Below are 21,577 nucleotides of genomic sequence, written 5' to 3'. Positions count from 1 at the left end.
TCAGGCTGGGTTTGTTCTGAGTTTGCTGGGAATGAGCTCCCAAACAGGCCAGGGGAATTGTGAGAGAAAGGGGGTGCAATTAGGAGTGAGAATTTGGCCTTTTAAATTGTTTTTCTCAGGAGATGGACTGAAACCACTGAATTAATTTGTTGACAACATCCCAGAGCTGGCTGCATTTTATCTGTCCCTTAACATCCAGCTGCAGTCCTTTCCCAAACTCCTGCTCTCCTGCTTTCGAAGGGCAAACTTCATTTACAGCGTGATTCCTACACCTGTTTGCTTGGCAAAACACCTGGGTCAGCTGCTCCAGATCTGCTTGAGAGGGAGAGACGGAGATCTTTGTGCAAATCCCCTGCTCACCCTTCAGCAAACGCTTTCTGTGCTCAGCAGGGACAAGCCCCAGCCTCGTGGATCTCTCTGAAGGGTCACAAAACTCGTTTTCCACAGCAGAAACTCAGCCCAAAGGCAGGGCTGCCACAACCCAGGTGGCCCAGCACCTTTTTTGAGGGTTGGGTGGCACGAGCTGCTGTGCTGGATGTGACTCCCAGGGAGTCACCGCTAATGAGGAGAAGGACTCGGAGTCCTTGGAGCCCTTTCATCTGCTGAGCTCCAAGAATTCCCCCCAGACCTGCACCACCCAGCCAGGGTGGGGCTCTGTGCCCGTCCTGCACCAGCACAGCAAGAGGAAGGTGATGAGTTCCCAGCAAGGTCTCTAATTTTGGACATCCAAGGGCATTTTCTCCCTCCCCACAGGTGCTCCCTGTGGGATCAGTGGGTTTATCCAGCATTTTCTCCCTCCCCATAAGTGCTCCTGTTGGATCAATGGGTTTATCCAGCATTTTCTCCCTCCCCAGAGGTTCTCCCTGTGGGATCAGTGGGTTTATCCAGCAGGGACCTTCCTGGCTGCTTCCCCAGCCCGTGGAATTCCCATTGGCTGGGAGCAGAGAGCTGGCTCTGAGCTCTCCCAACCCTTGGACTTCATCCCTCCACCCAAAATGAAACCCTGTGTGATGCTCTCCCATCGTCTTCCTCGCTCTCCCATCGTCTTCCTCGCTCTCCCATCGTCTTCCTCGCTCTCCCTTTCTCTTTTAATTGCACTTTTTGGTGTGGTCATTGCAATCTTCTCCTGCTCTTCTCCTGTCCCAGCTCCCAGTGCCAAAAGTGCCAGGGACCAGCAGGAGAGGCCAGTGGAGCTGGGATGGAGCCAGCCCCAGCCTGATTCTAAGCTAATTCCTCCTAAAATGTGCTGGGCAGTGTGTCCCCACCCAAGGGCAGGGTGGGCACTGTCCCCATGGGTGACTGACTCAGGGAGTGCCAGGTGTTTGCATTTGCCACTGCCAGAGGGCAGAGATTCCTCCCCATGGATGGGGAAAAATAATAATAATAATAATAAAAAAAAAGGATATTTTTCATGCAGGGCAAATTCTCAGCCCAGAAAATCCCAATCAGGCAAATTTGGAGTGGAGCAGGAACGTGCTCGGGCTCCAGGGGACCTGTGTGAGCTTGCAGGAGGGCAGGGGAGAAGCCATGGAGTGGAGTGTGTGAAATCAGGGTGATAAGGAAAGGGGCAGGGATGCAGCCCAGGGTGGGAGCAGAGCAGATAAGCACGGAGGTGTAGGCAGAGGTGGAGTTCTGGAGAGGTTTGGGAGTTGGGCAAGTGAAATGTGGAGAGAGAGAGAGGTGCAGGGAGCAGTGCTGCAACCCACGGGAGGGCTGGGGGAGTCCTGGCAGGGAGACAGGGCAGAAATCCCAGCCTTGATGGTGGGAAAGGATGCTTCATCATGAAATATTCAAATTAAGGTGCCTCGAACATTTTTCATTTTTACAGTGATTGAACACTTGCTTTTTCGGAAATCGGATCGCACAAGTTATTTTTAAATCATGGCACAAAACAAACGGATTCCCAAAATTTTAGGCAGAGTTTTAGATGTGTATTGCATCACATGCAGTGGAGTTATGGGTGGACCATATGGTGAATAGTTATGTCCTCCTGGCATCCAGCCACAAGTGGAGTCCCCCAGAGCTCAGCACTGGGGACAGTTCTTGTCAGTGTCTTTATCAGTGACCTGGGGGACATGATCAAGTGCACCCCCAGTCAGCTGGGAGATGACACCAAGCTGGGTGGGAGTGTTCATCTGCTGGAGGGCAGGAAGGCTCTGCAGAGGGATCTGGACAGGCTGGATCCATGGGCAGATCCCATTTCCCATGCTTTGAGTGGAGGTTGTGGCCACTGTGACCAAGGAAATGGCATCTCCTGTTAAATGCTCCCAGTTTGGGGTGCCCACAGGGAAGGTACCAGGTGCCTGGGTATCCCTGCTCAGAGGGAAGGTGCTGGAAGTTGGTTTTTCAGTATCTTTCCAGCAGCTGTGTGCCCCTGAGAGCATCCAGAAGCTCTGAGCCCCCCAGGCTGTGGGGCAGGACCGATCTGGAGAGGTTTGGGAGTTGAGCAAGTGAAATGTGGGGAGAGAGAGGTGCAGGGAGCAATGCTGCAACCCACGGGAAGGCTGGGGGAGTCCTGGCAGGGAAACAGGGCAGAAATCCCAGCCTTGATGGTGGGAAAATAATTTCCCATGCTTTGAGTGGAGCTTGTGGCCACTGTGACCAAGAAAATGGCATCTCCTGCTAAATGCTCCCAGTTTGGGGTGCCCACAGGGAAGGTACCACGTGCCTGGGTATCCCTGCTCAGAGGGAAGGTGCTGGAAGTTGGTTTTTCAGTATCTTTCCAGCAGTTCTGTGCCCCTGAGAGCATCCAGAGGCTCTGAGCCCCCCAGGCTGTGGGGCAGGACCATCCCTCCCACCTGAGCAGGTGTCACCCTGAGCGTGGCCAGGCAGGGCAGGTGCTCTTCCCACCTCTGCTGTGGTTCTCCTCTCCCTGTGCCACAGGTGATCATTTGAGGTTCAGCACAGCAAGGGGGGACTTCTCTCTCTTCCCTGTTTGTTTGGAAGCAAAAATTCCAGGGAAGAGCCGTCTCAGAGAGCCCACAAGAGCTGCGTGTGGTTGTGTTTGTTTTCTCCTGTCGAGTGTGCAGCTTGGTTGCCCCTAAAGTTTTGCCTTCCCACCCCTACTTTGACTCCAGCACAACCATTTCCATCCCAAGCTGAAGCTGAGGATAAACCCTATCAGATCACACCTCAATTAATAAACTCAAAGGCCCCGTGGAGGGCGATGCAGGTGTGCTGAGGTTTGGGATTGCATTTGAATTTGCCATGGCTGAGCTTTAGGACAGAGCCTGTTTGGGAGTTGATCCCACGCTGAATTCCTCTCTGTCATGCTGACAGCTTCCAAAAATCCCCAGCTTTCAGTGGGACATAAACGTTGCAGGGTGAATATCGTGGCACTGACATAAAGGTTTTCTGCCTTCTTTCCAGGTGGCTGTTAAGCCCTGCTGTATGTGCAGGATAGTACATGTGGAAATAGTAATTGCAACCCCATTATTACTATTATTATTATTGCCATAATTTATTATTAGTGTGTTTTTTATTTTATGGGGCCCACGTGTGCGGGTAATTCACGGCGGAGCGCTTACGCCATCCCAAGGTGGGAAGGATCAGGGAGCTGCAGGAGCCTTAGATCCAGCTTAATTCCTGTTTCCAGCTTAAATCCTCCTCCCTGAGCCCCAGGCAAAGGGTTTTGGGGCAGCTCGAGGCAGCCCTGCTGTGCTGAAGAGCGCTTTGGGGTGACTCAAAGCGTTTTGGGGTGACTCAGAGCTGTTCCTTCTCTGGGTGCTCCAGACCCTCTGTGTGTGCCTGAGCCTCCTCTCCCCTCTGCTCTGCAGGGCTGGGAGTGAGTCAAACTCCTAAACTCGGCTCTGACTGTGAGATAAGGCAGATGTGGAGGCAGATAAATGTGTTGCAAAGAGGTCACTGGCTAAATAGGAGCTTCACAACAAATGGGGGTGTCTGCATCTCCCACTAACGTGGTTCCTGCCCGATAACTGGGGCTGGAGAGGGCTGACAGGGCTTGGACAGGGGAGATCCAGACCTGGATTTGGGAGAGGATTGGAGGCTCTGAATTGGTGGCTGAGTGAGGAGGATGATGGAGCACTGTGTGTGTGTCACACCGGGAGCTCATCCAAATGAGGATTTTGGGCTCTGATAGGTGGGGAAGACATTGAAATTATCCCTAAACTGGGATTCCCCATGGAGGGCTCCAGCCCAGCCCGTGGGATCCAACCACCAGCCCGTGGAATCTGAGGGGAATTCAAGCAGAGGTGCTCAGCAGAATCTTCCCAATTTCCCAGTTTTCCAGAGCTCTCCAAGATGTCTGCAGGATGTTTTCACGAGCCGAGCGTTTGCCAGAAGTTCACAGATCAGTTACAAAACAGATGTACCTTTCTCTTTTTTTTTTTTTTTTTCCTCTCCCCTTCTTCCTACTGGTAAGGAAGAGTTTGTGCAGTAATTGCAGGCAGGTTGGGAGATGTTTTCTTCATAATTCTCCTTCTTATGAAATGTTTATGAAACACCTTCCACAAATCAATTACGCAAGCGGGCTCCGGAGCTTTGATCATTTTCCATCACCCTCAATGTGTTTCTTAGTTTGTTTTGCTTTTTGTTTTTGTGTTTAGGCCGGAGATAGGTAAGAAACCATCCATCCTTGCAGCTGTTCAAGCCAACTTCGGAAGGGACTCTCTCTTTTGCAGCCAGTCACCCTTCCTGTGTTTTTCGCTCGGCTTGCTCGGGGGCTGACCCTGTTTCGAGGCTGTGAAAACATCCAAACATCCACTTGAGATTTGCAAGTGTGATTCCTGCCCTGGCCCAGAGGAGCTCTCGTGCCTCCAGCTGCCGTTACCCGCTCCCAGCCCTGCCCTGGGCCTCCCCTCGGGCCACAAAGGGAGGAAGGTGCTGGAGATTCACAGCCAAGAGCCCCCACGCCTCACCCCAGCCGTGGGCATTTGCAGGTCCTGCTCTTTGCCCTGCTTGTTTTTTCCATGGGATGGTTCAGGTTGGAAGATTCATTGGCGTGGGCAACGAAGCTTCCACTAGACCAGGTTGCTTTCCTTAAATACTGTTATTTTTTCTGAGTAAAATTCAGTGGGAACAAAGTCTCCCCATGACTTCTCGTTCCCCTTTCCCCATCCATGATCATCCTATAAAACCAAGATCCTGAGCAATCCCAAGGGGATCTGCTCCTGCTTTTACCCAAATCACTGTGTCTTGCTTGCAGAGCTCCCATCAAATACCCCCACGAGGTGATTCTCTGAGGATTTCATCCTTTCAACCTTGGTTTTTTTTTTTTTTTTTGGTCCCTCAAGGAAAACTCTTCTCATATTTGCAGGCATTTTCTGCAAATCTGAGGAGGCAGATGCACTGGGAAAGGAGGAGGCAATTCCTCCCCTTGTTTTATTAATTCGAAATTTACATTATTTTAAGGGAGTCTCATGATATTGAGTGGCCTCGCCCACAATGTGTGTGGTTTTTTGGGGTTTTTTTGGGTTTGGGTTTTTTTTTTTTTTTAATGTACACTTGGCAATATTGCCGGTTTAGCCAGGGGAAGAAACCAAAAGAGTGGGATTTGCATAAACCATCCCCAAAGTTTTGGATAGATCCCGACCTCCTAATGAACAATTAGCCAGCTGCAGAGAGGGAAGAGGAAGAGGAGGGCGAGGTAAATTCGAGCCTAAACCCAATGGAAATAGGTGCAAGGGGGAGAAGGATTTGTCAAGAACGAAGGCCAGGTTCCCGCCCACTGCGCAGGAGGGAGAATTCCAGGGCCGGGGGAAGGAGCAGTGGGAGATGTTGTTGTTGTTTTTGAGTCGGGAGCCGGTGCTCTGCCAAACCCACCTCCCGTTCTCACATCCAGCCATGCCGGGATGCGGCTACACACCCCTTTGTGCCTGGAGCGCCGCCAGCTCGTCCCGCTTGGCAGCTGCAAAAATTGATTTCAGTTTGGAAATGGCTCGTGCCTCCTCAACACCCCACTGCCAGCGGGATCACAGCTCAGGCAGGATCCGCAGCCCGGCTCTCTGAGACGCCAAAAACTTCAATTCCTTGGGACTGCTCAGCCTTGGATGAAGCAGACAAACGTTAATTTTTAAATTTTTTTTTTAACAACTTTTTTTACAAATTTTTTTTTTTTTTCTTATTTGCCTCCAATGGATTCTTTTTAATGCAAAGAACCACGTGCCTGCAGTGACTGGATGGCTCAGGGGTAACGGGGTGTCCTCCTGAGCCTTTTTGCCTGACGTTCAGTGACTTATCGCTGCCGATAGCGATCGAGAAGATCTTTCCACCTGATTTTTTTTTTTGTTGTTTGTTTTTTGCCCTGCCAGGCTTAGAGGGATGATCATGCCAACCTGAAAGGTAGGAAAGAGCTGGAATTCATAGCATGTCTACCTCTTGCTGCAAGGAGCTGGGAGTATTGCAAAACGAGTTTCGGCGGTGTCCAGAGCTCGAGCTGTAATGAAAGGGGGTGTTGTAATCACCTTCCCTCCGAGCAGCACCTTCCAAAATGCAGAGGGGGGAACATTGCAGCTCCCTTTTCTGGAGCTGTTGAGCTTCTTGTGATCCCGTTTTCCTCCTTTTCTCCTTTCGTGGAGGTTCATCAAAGCTTACACTCAATGGTTGTAGAGGTCTCTTCCAACCGGAATTATTCCGTGTGTTTCTTCGCTTTGCTCAAACAGGCGGAAAAGCTCCTTCAAACCCCAAAATATTCACTCAGGATGGGGTTTGTGGAGCTGGATTTCTTGTCCCCCTCTGCTGGCAGGAGGTTGTAGGGCCTCAAGGCCCCACCAGTGGGGCAAAGACCCCACTCACCTTTGGGGGATGGTTTGGAAGGGATCTGGTGGGAACACTTGGGGATGTTCACTCCTTGGAGTCAGGGTGACTCTTCAGGAGTTTCAAGTTGTGTCCTCGGTAGAGTCCTCCTGGTTTTTCCAGTTTTTGGGAATTAGAGGCTCTTCTTGCTGTGATGAGGAATAATCCTTGTTCAGTGTTGAGAAAAGGTTTGGGTCAATCTTTTCCTGGAGGGGAGTTCTGTATCGTTTACCTGTCCCCTGTGCATGGACACTCCTCACTCACCTTTCAGGAATTTACCTGAAAACTTCCAAAATCCTCCCCTCCCTCCTGTCCCTGTCAGCGCTACCAAAAGACTTTTGCTACTACAATTGGAACACATTTTTACTATTATTATTTCTTAATAAATTATTTTTTTTAATGTATTAGCAAAGTTAGAAATTAGTGTGGAGGTTGTCGAATAAACCAGAAACAAGGATTCAGTTCTGGTCCCTGGGTGCATTTTTTTCTAAGAATGTTGATTTAAAAATCATTATTTTCTTGTGGACAAGAACTTTGCAAGAACATAAAGTAGCTCAAAAAGACCACTGGACACTCGTAAAGTTTTCCAGTTATTTTTCCACAGCTTGTAACTGAGGAAGGAGATTTTCCTTGCAATTTCTTTTTGCTTTTTGGTAGAAATTGAACAAATTCATTTGGTGCCTGTAGTGCTGCATTTTCAATTCTAGGAGATTATTTTTGAGGTCTTTTCCTCCATGACCCATCCTTTCCCATCCCCTTGTACCATTCTCTGTTTCATGCAGGGAAAAATGAGAGGTTTTCCATGTCCAGCTCTCCTATCGGGGCTTGAGTTGTGATCTGGAAAGGAGAATTGCTTCTTGTCTTCACTAAAACTCCACAAAAGGCTTTAGACTTTGAAAAGCTGCTTGAAATTGGTTGTTTTCCTGAAGTGTTTTAATTGAGCAAAGTGCTTGGCAGAGCAGGAAAACCATCCATGGGATAGAGTGGGGAGAAGCAGCGTGGAATAACCCTGATTTTCAGTGATGGAAACAGCACAAAAATCCCTAAGAGGAGCCTCCTCCAGCCTCTTGGATCCCAGCTGCCCTCTGCTCATCCCTGCTCCCCAATTCCATGTTTCCTTTGCTCTTTTTGCAGATTAAAACCGAGGACCTCAGCGACTCCTTGCAGTCTGCCATCCCCCCTCGGTCGGGGCACCTCGTGCAGGGATCATCCATGATGCCAGGGAGCCAAATTGCAGGGGTGAGTGACCTGGCTGCCCTGAAATCCCAGGAAAAGGGGCTGCTCCTGACCCCCCTCCCCACATTAATGTGGCCAGAGAGGGTGAGGAGCACTGAGCTGGAAAAGTGAATCCTCATCCTCATCTTCCTCCTCCTTGGCTTTTCCTTGTGGGTTCAAAGTTGGGCTGGACACGTGCTGGGGTGAGATTTCCTCTGAGGGTTTGAAACCACCCCATGGTCAGGAAATCCCTTGGACTGGGAATAATTGGAGGCTGAGACAGCACCGTGGGGAATTTCTGATAATGTTTGCCCAGCTCTTCCTCATTCATGAGTGTCTGGTTAATGCCATTGTTGGAGATAGGGTTCTAGACCAGATTAACTCCTAATCTTGGCCTGTTGTTGCCTCAAATTGATTCACACCAGGGGAGAAATTAATTCCTCCAGGGAATTTTTTTTTTTCCCGAGGTAAAAAATGTGGAGTTCAGCGCTTAATTCTTGTTAAATTCTGGTGGGAGTTGGATGCCAGGCGGCCACAGAGGTGCTCAGGAATCCTTTCCCTCCTCCTTTCACGGGGTGTTCAGATCCATGGGACAATTTAGGGATTCTTCAATTCCCCCCAGTCTTCAGAACAGTCCTGTGGGATGCAGAGTTGCTGAGCTGGGACAGCCTGCTGCAATTTGCTGAGTGATTTTTAGGCAGTGGAAATGCTTTACCTGAAGAGAAAGCTCTGGAAATGCTTTGTCTGAAGAAACTGAAATCTGAGAGGTTTCATTGTTCTAACAACCAGAGTTCGATTGCCTCAAAAATGTCTTCATCAAGAGTTAACTTTTCCAGGGAAAAGCAGACACTTCTCCACATGGATGTCTCTGTCTGCACCAAATTCTTCTCCTATACTTGAAACTTTTGGACCTGCAGCCCTCCAGCCCCCAAATTCCCCAAATTAAGTAAGAATTCTTCTCCTGCACCTGAAACCTTTGAATCTCCAGCTCAAAAATGTCACCAGGAGTTAACTTTTCCAGGGAAAAACAGACAGTTCTCCACATGGAGGTCTCTGTATGCACAGAATCTTCTCTTACACCTGAAACTTTTGGTCCTACACCCTTCCAGCCCCTCAAAATACAGAAATTCAGCGTGGATTTGTGAGGAGGTGCTGCATGAGGAGCACAAATCCTTGAGTTTTATTGTTCCCTTTGCTGTTTTTCTGCAGGACATGAGCTCTCTCCACACCCTGCAGCAGCTGGTGTTGCTTCCTGGGCACATGCAGTCAGTCCCCCAGTTCCTCCTGTCCCAGTCTCAGGCAGGGCAACAAGGTAAGACAAAAAAAAAAAGTTGAAATGATTTCTTTTTTGGGCTTACCTAAAAACAGAGGCCAGGCAGAATTAAAATAATAAAAAGCAGTTCTGTTAATTGAAGGGCCTTCAGGTACATTTAGGGCAGACAAAACCCACCCAAAATGGACAATGGCTCATGGGTTTTCACACTTTTATAAGTTTGGTCCATTTGCATTTTGGGGGTGAATTTTCCAATTCCAGCTTCAGACGATGAAGTCATTGACCCCAAGTTTGCTGCCCCCAACTCCCTTTTGTTCCCATCTCTGGGCCCTGAGGCAGTGAGGTGCCCTTGATTGCCAGGCCTGGAGAGGAATTGTTGTGTCTGCCCCAGATGGGGAAGCAGCAGCTCCCACTGTGTGTGGAGTTCAGAGTTCTACACTAAGGAACTGCAGGTTACAAATAGATGGAAAATATAATAATATACTATTATTAAATAGAATTTATTATTATTGGTACTAGTAGCATTAGTATTAAATATAATATCATCTCTTTCAAGTAGATGGAAAATATAAAAGCTGAAATCCCAGAGAGGAATTGTTGTGTTGTGAATTGTGAATTCCCCAAATGGGGAAGCAGCAGCTCCCACTGTGTGTGGAGTTTAGAGTTGTACACTAAAGAACTGCAGGGTTACAAATAGATGGAAAACATAATTATATACTATTATTAAATATAATTTATTGTTATTGGTAGTAGTAGTGGTATTAGCATTAGTATTAAATATCATATAATCTCTTTCAAGTAGATGGAAAATAGAGAAGCTGAAATCCCAGAGAGGAATTGTTGTGTCTGCCCAAAATGGGGAAGCAGCAGCTCCCACTGGGTGTGGAGTTTAGAGTTCCACACTAAAGAACTGCAGGTTACAAATAGATATGAAAATATGAATCGCCAAATATAAAATATAAGGCGACAGAGATGGATAAATACTTTAAAACCTCCGTTTCTGGGGGATGTCGGGTTTTCCCCGGGTGATGCTGCCGGGGATGATCCCAAATCCATGCCGGAGATGTTGCTGGCACCTTGTGCGCTCCTCGAGTGCCACCTTGGGGCCAGGCAGCGATCCCAGCCTGGAATTCCCGCAGAGCAGAGAAGGAGCTGCTCCCTCCCGCTCCTCATTAATCGCAGAAAGCTCATCAGGGCTCGGGCCGATGGTTTGGAGGGAGGGGAATTGCAGGGAAGGAGCAGAACAGGTCCAGCAGAGCCAGGAGCAGCTCTGGGATGAGAGGGAGAGGTTTGGATGTTTGGAAAGGTCTCCCTGCTCCCAAAATCAGCTCCAGGAAAGTGCTGAGGACTCGCCCCATGCTTGATGAACTCCCTGTAATTCTGGTTTTACCCCCAGTATTCTTACAGCATTTCTCCCACCCCCGGGGATGTTTTAGGCTTTAATTCATAACCTGGCAGATCCAAGGGGATTTGGATCCTTGGCTTGTGCTTTGATTTATCCCAGCATGGAGCTCCCTCCACATGAACTAAAATTCAGGATTATAACAATAAATCTCCGCAGCTTGAACCCTCTGGCTCACACACTCCAAAATCAAGTGGGGAATTTATTTCTTCCTGACAAGATATAAATTCTGCTCTCTGCCAAATGACACTGAGTGATGGATAAAGATACTTGATGTATATTTACAAATAATTTTGAATTTGTTAGTTTGAAATACGGTCAGGACAATCTATTCCTTGCTGCCTTGCTTTTATTCATGAATAATAAACATCTTTTAGCGCAAAGCAGAACTTGCTGCCTTTGAGAGGCTGGAATTTATCTGTTCAGTGACTTGTTTTGGCAGCTATGTTTGCTTGTCACCCCTTCCAGTTCCAGGCTTGACCAGGGCTGGATATTCTGGCCAGGAGCTGGATTTTGTGCAGGACATTTCCATTTGCATGGCTGATTGCCAGGGTTTAATGATCCTTTTGCCACATGCATGCGCAGCCAGTGGGGAGTGAAAATGGAGAGGAAATTTGGTTCAGGTGGAGTTTTCTTCCTCCTGAAGAAAGGCAGAAAATATTCCAGAATTTTCCCTGGGGCCTTCAGAGAATGCTCTGAGTGTCTCCTGATTTTGGACTGTGGGTCCATAAATGGATTTTGTTGCCGAAAGGGCTTGGCAGGGGGATGAACCTTTCCAACAGGGATATGGATTTTAGTTTGTTTGTGTTTTGAAGCTGTCAGATAAATTCCCAGCTCTTATTCCTCACTCCCAGTAAAACCCAAACACCTGAGTCAGGGGTGGGAGAGCCTGTAAAGGTGGGGATGAACAACCACAGAGATTTTGGGAATCCTGTCAGCCTGAATATTGCTGCTGAAATCTTCATCTCAGCTGTCAGACCGGTGATTCCTGAATCCAGCCCTTCATTTCCCTCAGAGCTGGAGCTGAGGTGTTCAATCATGATTTTAAAGACTCCAAATGACAGAGCATCTGCCATGTCCCAAGGCAAAGCCATTGCAGTGATTAATTACCTGCTCTGCTAAAAATGTGCACCTCATTACCAGCCTGGATTTGAAATTTGAAGTTGTTCCAGTGTTAGGGAAAGCTTATTCCAACCCCAGCCTAAGTAAATAAATGGGATTTTGCACATCAGATCTAAATTAAATAAGAAAAGGCAGAGAGAGGGGGCAGTGATTGATTTTGGAGATTATCTGTTTGCCTTTTTATTAGCAGAAGTCCATAAATTTCTACGGATCTCCCTGTAATTGTCAGTTATAATCAATTAAATGTATTGACTGCTCTGAGCAAGGTTATAAATCCTCACTAAATTCTATAGGTTTCACTCACAATGGACTTGAAACCAACTAAATTTCTAGGGAACTACACAACCTAATCCTGTAGGACATTCCCTCTAAGAGATATAGGCTTGTACTTGGCAGTTTGTCAACGAAACAATTACACCCTCCCCATAAATCCCAGTTTTTGTTGGGTTTATGGATTTCCCTTCTTTCTTCCTTTCATCATTTCGTGTCAGCTCCGACGTTCTGAAAGAAATTCAATTTATTTGAAATACAGTAGGGTAGGAAAGAAGGGGTCAGAAGGCTTCCAAATGACATTTGAAAATGAAATGTAGAATTGAGAGCAGAGTGGGAGGGCTCATGAGATTAGCTGCAGGATCAGGGTTTTTTTAGCAAGATCAAGTGGCTGAAAGTTGGAGTCACAAGGGCTTATATTGGAAATAAGATGTCCATTTTTCTAAGAGCTACAATAATTAAGAACTGAGAGAAATCCCCAGGAAGGATGTAGAAAATTCTCAGCTGCTTGGCACCTAAAATCAAGATTAGAGGTCTCTAAAATGCCTGAGTGTGATAAGTGAACACGCAGGGATCAGCAAATGAGATATTTCACTTCTACCATTAGTGTAATGACCCCTTACAGGCTAAAAAGCCACGGGAAGAACCTTTTATTTCTCATAATCCACTCAGAGCCAGACACGTTCCTAAGGGCTGAAATTCTTGTATTTTGGGCAAGAAATAACAAATGGAGCTTCCCCCTCCGAGCTTTCCTGGGGGTGTTCACTGACCAGAAGTGTCTCTCTTTTTATCTCCTCAGCTTTGCAGCCAAACCTCCTCTCCTTCCCTCAGCAGCAGGGCAGCCTCCTCCTCTCCCAGCCCGGACCCAGCCTGGCCTCGCAGGTAAGAGCGCACCTGAGCGTGGGTAAGAACACACCTGAGCGTGTGTAAGAACTGCCAAACTCCCCCTGCTGCCTCAGGGAGGGCAGATAGCCCAGGAAATGGTTTGGTTTTCTATTTTTTGTGCCTCTGAGCATCTTTTTTTGGGGTGTTTTGGCCAGGCTGTGGGTCGCTCTGGCCTGCCTGGCTCCTCGGTTGAGCCCCACCTGGACGTCCCCCAGCACCTGCAAGTGGCGAAGCACCTGACCCCAGCTGGGGCTTCCGAGGAGCCCAGCGACCTGGAGGAGCTGGAAAAGTTTGCAAAGACTTTCAAACAAAGGAGGATCAAGCTGGGGTTCACACAGGTGAGAGAGGGCAGGGGATGGGGGGAATTTGGGGCAGAGCTGGGTGTCGCTATAGAGCAGGAAAAAACACAAGCGCACAGCGCTGATCTCAAGGTGAGGGAAAAGGGAAGTTCATTTTCTGGTTTTAACATTTATAGTCTTCTAAAAGTGACAGTGGATTGGAGGGTGACAGTGCCACCTCTCCAATGACACTGCTCAAACCAACAGCCCATCAACTTTCTCCTCCTCCATAAAAGAATGCAAAGCAATGAGTTATTTACAGAAAGTGTGTGAGAAAGTTCACTACAAGAATGTCAACATCAGAAGGCTTAGAAAATCTTTAAAAAACCAGGGTGACATCTGTGGGTGAAGGGAAGGCTGGGTTAGGTAAATTTGGGTTATTTTGCAGCATTCCCTTCCAAATTCACGAAGAGAAAAACCCTTCCTAGCACCTCACCACCATAACCTTGATGTCTGCACCTTTTCCAATATTCAGGGGTGGGGGCAGATTCCTGGGGGGAATAAATCCCCTTTCCCTGGCGGGCAGGTCATGGAAACAAGGCTGAAGCTATCCTGGAAACAGCCTGAGGGGAAGTTTAGGCTACAAGAGGAATAAACCCTTCACTGAAAGAACGATTGGGCTCTGGACTCATCCGCCCTAGGAGGTGGTGGAGTCACTGGATGTGGCACTCAGTGCCGTGGTTTATTTGATGAGGAGGTGTTAGGTCATAGGTTGGACTGGGTGATCTCAAAGGTCACAGAGTCACAGAATGACCAGGATGGATGAGACCTTCAAGACCATCGAGTCCAACCCAGCCTCAGCACCTCAATTAAACCCTGGCACCCAGAGCCACATCCAGGCTTTGTTAAACACCCCCAGGGATGGTGACTCCATCACCTCCCTGGGCAGAACATTCCAGAACTTTATCACCCCTGCTGTAAAAAACTTTTTCCTGATATCCAACCTAAATTTCCCTTGGTGTAGCTTGAGAGGTCCTCTCCAGGCTGGGTAATTCTGTGCCTCTGTGATTCTGCTGGGGCTGGGACAGCTGGGAGGGGTTTCCCTGTGCTCACTGTGGGGTTTGGGTGTCCCTGGCAGGGGGACGTTGGCCTGGCCATGGGGAAGCTCTACGGGAATGACTTCAGCCAGACCACGATCTCCCGCTTCGAGGCTCTCAACCTGAGCTTCAAGAACATGTGCAAGCTCAAACCTCTGCTGGAGAAGTGGCTCAGTGATGCAGGTGGGTGACAGCGAGGCAGAAATGCCACTCATGCCTTGGGAAGGCTGCCCTAGAGCAGAGGCTGGACAGAGCTACAGAATAAAGCAGGGATTTATTAAAAGGATCTCCTCAATGGATCCACCTTGGGCAGCACAACAGCCCAGGCAGGGCTGCACCGAAGGTGAACCAAAATGATCACAAAATGAACCCAAAATGGTCCCAAATGAACCCAAGATGAACCAAAATGGTCACAAAATGAACCCAAAATGGTCCCAAATGAACCCAAGATGAACCAAAATGGTCACACATGAACCCAAGATGAACCAAAATGGTCACACATGAACCCAAGATGAACCAAAATGGCCCCAAAATGCACCCAAGATGAACCAAAATGGTCCCAAAATGCACGAGCGCTCCCGGGGTCTCTCCCTTGGATCAGTTCTGCTCCATTTGCATCTTGCAGTTCATTGTCCCATTCCAGCTTTAGCCCCTGCAGTCCCATCCTTGTTTTTCTCTCTCCAGCCCACGGGGTTTGTGCTCCTGGGCTGAGATTTGGATCATTTGTCCTTGGTGCCCAGCTGGAGCAGGAATTGTTTTGTGTCCCTGCTCTGTGCCCAGAGCTCAGCATCCCCTGATGTGAACCCAGACCCACACACTAAAGCAGCACAGAACCTGAAAAATAGAAAAGCCAAAACCTGAAAATCTGAAAAATACAAAATCTGAAACCTTAGGCATCACCAGCAGCAGGAGAGGATCCATCCAGGAGCCCCAAACCCCTTGAGCCCCTCGCTGTGGGAGCTGGAGAAGAAGGGGAGCAGCTGGAAAGGAAGGATTTCACTGAGAGGGGAATTCCCAGGGTTTGGGGTGGTGTCCTGTGCTGACCTCACGTCAGCCTCGTGCTTCACCCAACCCTCCAGGATGTCTGAGCCATTGGTCACATCTCAGCCACCCGAGCCAAATGCTTTGGTCACATCCTTTTCTGTGGGAAATGAAATTGTTGGAACACTCCTGGTCCCTGTCAGAGCAGGCTGGGGATCAGGCTCACAAAGGAAAAACGGTGTGTGGGTTAAAACATTTTTCTTCTTTGATTTGGGCAAGCTCGTTGATGGATTTGGAGCAATTTTAATCATCATCAGAGGGAGGATCCACAATGCAGGAACAATTAATCTATTTTAGAAGGCACCTTTAAATTAATTTAATTAATCTGTTTTAGAAGGCACCAGATACTTTCACAGGAAGTATCTGGGAATGAAAATAACTCATTATCTTCTTGGAGATCTCATTTTCCCCTCCCTCTTTCCCCAGAATCTGCTCCTTTGGATTCCTCCATGAGCACCCCCAATTCCTACCCCTCAGTGAACGAGATGTTTGGACGGAAAAGGAAGAAGAGGACCAGCATTGAGACCAACATCCGCTCCACGCTGGAGAAGAGATTCCAAGATGTGAGGGGAAAATCCTTCTCTCCCTCAGCCTGGCATTTGCAGGCCTGTGGCACTGAGTCCTCTCAAGAAAAGAGGTTTTTTTGGGGGGTATTTTTTGATAGCAGGTTAGAAAATGCTTGAAGAAGCAAAAAGTGTTAAACCCAAAGGAATTCCCTATTATTTGAGAGTGGGTTAAAAATGCTTGAAGGAGCTAACAGGTAAAGTGTTAAACCCAAAGAAATTCCCAATTATTTCCTTGCTGAATGTCATTCTAAGGGATTTATAATTTTAGCACCACATTTCCCCATTATCACCCACTGGGCCAAAGCTGATATATATATATATGTATTTATATCTCTGCACCCAACTCTTTTCTTTGTGAGTTGCAGAAGTGTCACAGGAGCTCTGTGGCCACAGTGCCCCATCGAGCAGCTCTTCTGAGACCCCAGAACTTGTTGCTCCAAATATTTTTCCTGAACCCATTCAAAAGTTGAACCCTTCTACTTTTTAAGCTCCAAGAATTTCAAGAAAAATCACTACAGGCATCAGAGAACTTTAATCAACAGGACTAAAGTTGGAAATTTCTCAAATCAAAACTGTTCCTGAGCTTGTTTTCCCTTGGTTTCTCCCTCATATCAAAACTTGCTCAGTCAGCATCAGATCATTTTAGCAGCTCATTTCTAGGTGGTAGAAGGCATTTTCTGCAATGGGAATATTACCTTGGCAGATTATATTATCTACCTCTGTGCCAGGTAGCTTTGACATTCCTGAGCTCCAGCTCTGAGCAAACCCCACAGAGACAAAAGGAATGACAATAAATTGCTCAGAGGGCAGGGTGGGCTCTGTTATTTCCCTTTTTTAATGAGAAAAGGGAGAGGGAGGCAGTGACTTTTCTGAGCTCCTGTCCCCTGGATGGTGGCAGGGCCACCAGGTTTAGGTGAGCCCAGCTCTGATTTTGGTGCTGTGAAGGTCAAAGAGGGAAGAGATTTGTACCAGGGGCAGGAGCTGTGACTCATCTCCCCCCTGACTCTGGGAGGGCTGATGTGGAACCAGAGGCACTTTGTGCTTCACAGAACATAATCTCTCACCCAAATATTTACCCTCGGACTCAGACAGAGCTTTTGTCCCCTCCCAGCTCACAGCCAACCCCACCCTTGTCCTCCCAGCAGCCTCTGATGCTCTTTGGGGCTTTTTAACCTCCTGCCTGTCTCAGCAAAGCCCGAGCCCAGAGATGCCAGTGCAGAGATTTCCTTGTGCTTTTTGGGGCTTTTTAACCTCCTGCTTCTCTCAGCAGAACCCCAAGCCCAGTGGTCTCAGTTCAGAGATTGCAGTGCAGAGATTTCCTTGTGTTCTTTGGGGCTTTTTTAACCTGCTGTCTCTCTCAGCAGAGCCCAAACCCAGAGATCCCAGTTCAGAAATTTTCTTGTGCTTTTTGGGGCTTTTTGACTTCCTGCCTCTCCCAGCAGAACCCCAAGCCCAGTTCAGAGATTTCCTTGTGTTCTTTGGGGCTTTTAAACCTTTTGCCTCTCTAAGCAGAACCCCAAGCCCAGAGGTCTCCTTCTGCTGTTTGGGGCTTTTTTAACCTGCTGCCTCTCTCAACAGACCCCCAAACCCAGTTCAGAGCAGATTTATTGGGTTTTTTTGGGCTTTTTAACCTGCTGCCTCTCTCAGCAGAACCCCAAGCCCAGCTCAGAGGAGATCTCCTTGATAGCAGAGCAGCTCTCCATGGAGAAGGAAGTGGTTCGGGTCTGGTTCTGCAACCGGCGCCAGAAGGAGAAGCGGATCAGCTGCCCCATGCCATCCCCCATCAAATCACCCATCTACAACTCCAGACTGGTGAGGGGCCTGGGATGCAGCCACCTGGCTGGAATCCCACCCAGAATTTATTATTTTTATTTATATATATGTACATATATATTTTTTATATGTGTATATTATTATTATTATTATTATTATTATTATTATTATTATTATTATTATTATTATTATTATCATCATCATCATTATCATTATCACTATTATTATATTTATATATATGTACATATATATTTTTTCATTATATATATATATGTACATATATATATATATAAAAATTATTATTACTCCATCCATTGAAAACAATCAGCTAAATTATAACAATTCATTAAGTGATAATAATTCTGTTTATTGAAAATACTAGAAAGAAAAGTTTCCTAGGAGGAATTGATTAGTTTAATTGTAGGATAATTAATTTTGTCAAATCATGATGCTATCCCTATATATATATATATATATATATAAAAATATAAAATTTATTATATATATATATAATTTATTATTATTCCATCCATTGAAAACAATCAGCTACATTAGAACAATTCATTAAGGGATAATTCTGTTTATTGAAAACACTAGAAAGAAAAGTTTCCTAGGAGGAATTGATTAGGATAATTTAGTCAAATTATCATAATACCATCCTAATACCATCCCAAAGCTTTTCCCCTTGAGATTGATGAAGAAAAATCTTTCCCAAGAAAGGGAGGGTGAGGGACTTGAGGTTCAGCTGCCTGAGTGGAATCTCACCCAGGACATTTTTTATTATTCCATTTATTGAAAACAATCAGCTGAATTATAACAATTAAGTGATAATTCTGTTTATTGAAAACACTGGAAAGAAATTGATTAGTTTAATTGTAGGAATTGATTAGTTTAACTGTAGGATAATTTAGTCAAATCATGATGCCATCCCAAAGCTTTTCCCCTTGGGATTGATGAAGAAAAATCTTTCCCAAATTAATGGGGGATGTGATTGCATCCTGGACTGGGAATGCCCAGGAGAGCCCCGGCTGTGGGTGGTGTGTGGGTGGTGTGTCCCTGGGGGCCAGCACGCTCCAGGGGGCTGTGAAAGGAGTGCAGGATGTGATTTCTCCCCTCTCAGTGCCTCTGTTCCTGCCCAGGTCTCTACCTCAGGCTCCTTGGGGCCCCTCTCCGTCAATCCAGTGCACAGCACCATGCCTGGGACTGGTGAGCCTTGGGGAACCTCCCTTCCATCCTTCCTTTGCCCTTTAATCCCTGCCTCCCGCATTTCTGGGTCACATTTGCAGGGTAATCTCCATCAGAGCCTTGGCTGTGGCCAGGGAAAGGGTCCCCACACAGCTGGGAGAGAACAGCCCAGCTGTGCTGTGGGGTGGGGTAAAAACATGGAAAACACTGGGCAGAAGAACATTCCCACAGAATCCTGGGCTGGAGTGGTCAGGTTTGGGAGCCAGGCACAACTGGAGCCAAATAAAGGGTGGGTTAGAGTCAGATCTCCTTGGAGAGCTGAGATTCCCAGGTAGAGGAGCAGGGGACATTCCTGGGCAGGGAATTCACCAGGGCAGGGAATCAGAAGAACCAGATGAAAGGTGGGTTAGAGTGAGATGTCCTTGGAGAGCTGAGATTCCCAGATACAGGAGCAGGGGACATTCCTGGGGTCCCCCATGTTCCCCAGGGCAGGGAATCAGAGCCAGATAAAGGATGGGTCAGTGTCAGATCTGCTTGGAGAGCTGAGATTCCCAGATAGGGAACAGGGGACATTCCTGGGGTGCCCCACCTCGCCCAGGGCAGGGAATCAGAAGAGCCAAATAAAGGATGGGTTGGAATCAGATCTCTGTGGAAACCAGCAATTCCCAGATACAGGAGCAGGGGACATTCCTGGGGTCCCCCATGTTCCCCAGGGCAGAGCAGGGAATCAGAGGAGCCAGATAAAGGATGGGGCAGTGTCAGATCTGCTTGGAGAGCTGAGATTCCCAGATAGAGGAACAGGGGACATTGCTGGGGTTCCCCAGTGCAGGGAATTAGAGCCAGATGAAAGGGTGGGTTAGAGTCAGATCTCCTTGGAAACCAGAAATTCCCAGATACAGGAGCAGGGGACATTTCTGGGGTTCCTCACCTTGCCCAGGGCAGGGAATCAGAGGAGCCAGATCAAGGGTGGGTCAGAGTCAGTTCTCCTTGGAGACCTGAGATTCCCAGATACAGGAACCGAGGACATTCCTGGGGTCCCCACCCTTCCCCAGGGCAGGAATGAGGGAGCCACGGGGTGGGAATGCTGGGGCAGGAGGGGATGCCAGGCTCACCGTGCTCTGTCCCATGCAGTGACATCCTCGTGCTCCCCAGGGAACTCCAGCAGGCCCTCCTCCCCTGGCAGTGCCCTCCATGCCAGCAGCCCCGGCACAGCCCAGAGCAACTCCAAAGCTGCCATGAACTCCTCTGGCTTCAACTCTTCAGGGTAAGGCAGAAAAACCCACAAAAAAAAAACCCAAACCAACCCAGGGCATCGGGGAAAACCCTGGGATCTCCAGGAAGAACAGGAAAACCCTTAGGGATTCCAGCAGTGTGGAGTGTTCCTGTGTGAAGTTCCACGTGTGGCCTCCCAGGGACAGGGTGGGATTGTTGGGGGACAGAAGTTGGATTTGGTGATATCTGAACAAGATATTTGAATTTGAACTAGATATCTCAATTAGAAGAGAAAGCGTTGCCAAATGAGTTGGATTGTGGGCTAGACCCAGCCTGTAAAATATGGATTTGAATCCAGATTTTAAATGCTAGCAAGTGTCCCATTCCTGTCTTCATTCAAAATCTATTAATTTGTGGCTCTTAGAGGAAAAAAAACCAAAACTGCTTCTTGTGAAAGCTATCAGAGTCTGACCCAAGCGGTCAGGCTTCAGAATTTGATCCAACATGTTGGAAAAATAGGTTCTGTGCAGAATGCAATGCCAGGTTTAAATGTACCAAAGGTTTGAAAGGTTTTGTGTCAAGGAAAAAAGAAAAAAGGGTGGGTCCCTTCCAGTTGAGGATATCCTGGGATTCTCAGGATGTGATTTCTGCAGGAGGTGCTGACCAAGGTCAGGTTGTGTGGCGGTGTTTGAGGGTCCCAGGATGAGGGAAGAGATGAGAATCTTGACTCCATGTTTCAGAAGGCTGATTGATTATTTTATGATATATATTATATTAAAAGAAACTGATCTATTAGAACTTACTAAAAGAATAGAAGGAGGGATTTCATCAGAAGGCCAGCAACGAATAGAAAGGAATGACAATAAAATCTTGTGACTGCTCACAGCCTCGACACAGGTGGCTGTCATTGGTCATCAAGTAAAAACAATTTCACATGCTGGGTAAACAATTCTCCAAAACACATTCCAAAGCAAGCTGAGAAGTTTCAGCTCCGGAGAAAAGGTCCTGGCAAAAGGATTTTTCACAAAATACGTCTGTGACGAGGTTGAGAGGGAAATCCGGATGATTTTTGCTCCGAGGTGAAACTTTTTGTTGTTCCGTGCTGCCAACAGCTCCTGGTACCGATGGAACCAGCCCACCTACCTCCACTGAGACCTCGTGCAGCAGCCAGGGCGAGAGCAGCTCTGCCTCCAGGCCGTGCAGCAGCACCCACGGCCATGCTCGGGGCCTCCCCGTGCCTTCCCCGGCCCGCCGCGCCAGGCACCCCCAGCAGCAGCAGCGGGGCCGTGCAGGGACTCAAACTGCAGCCCAGCCCTCCCCAGCCCCACAGTGGCACTGTCCCCCAGCCCCACAGTGACACTGTCCCCTTGGCCAAGCCCCCACGGTGGCACTGTCCCCCTGCCCCAGCCCCACAGTGACACTGTCCCCCTGCCCCAGCCCCACAGTGACACTGTCCCCCTGCCCACAGCCCTCACAGTGACACTGTCCCCCTGCCCCACAGTGAC

The 21,577-nt window shown here is 47.9% G+C and overlaps 1 protein-coding gene across 1 annotated transcript in view; it reads left to right on the top strand.

The window, feature by feature from the left end:
* The window catches only part of POU2F3 (POU class 2 homeobox 3), a 49,154-nt gene extending 27,930 nt beyond the window's left edge, over positions 1–21,224 (top strand). Inside the window, 10 exon segments of the mRNA XM_071449474.1 lie at positions 7,888–7,992; positions 9,178–9,280; positions 12,835–12,917; positions 13,076–13,258; positions 14,337–14,478; positions 15,763–15,899; positions 17,553–17,714; positions 18,815–18,881; positions 19,992–20,124; positions 21,185–21,224. Of these exon segments, the coding sequence (XP_071305575.1) occupies positions 7,888–7,992; positions 9,178–9,280; positions 12,835–12,917; positions 13,076–13,258; positions 14,337–14,478; positions 15,763–15,899; positions 17,553–17,714; positions 18,815–18,881; positions 19,992–20,124; positions 21,185–21,224 (1,155 nt within the window).
* Positions 21,225–21,577: the final 353 nt, after the last annotated feature.

Source organism: Agelaius tricolor, unplaced genomic scaffold, assembly GCF_023055355.1.
Source record: "Agelaius tricolor isolate 1412-34295 unplaced genomic scaffold, bAgeTri1.0.p SCAF_29, whole genome shotgun sequence".
In the NCBI taxonomy this organism is placed as follows: domain Eukaryota; kingdom Metazoa; phylum Chordata; class Aves; order Passeriformes; family Icteridae; genus Agelaius; species Agelaius tricolor.
This window is presented reverse-complemented; position numbering and strand designations above follow the sequence as displayed.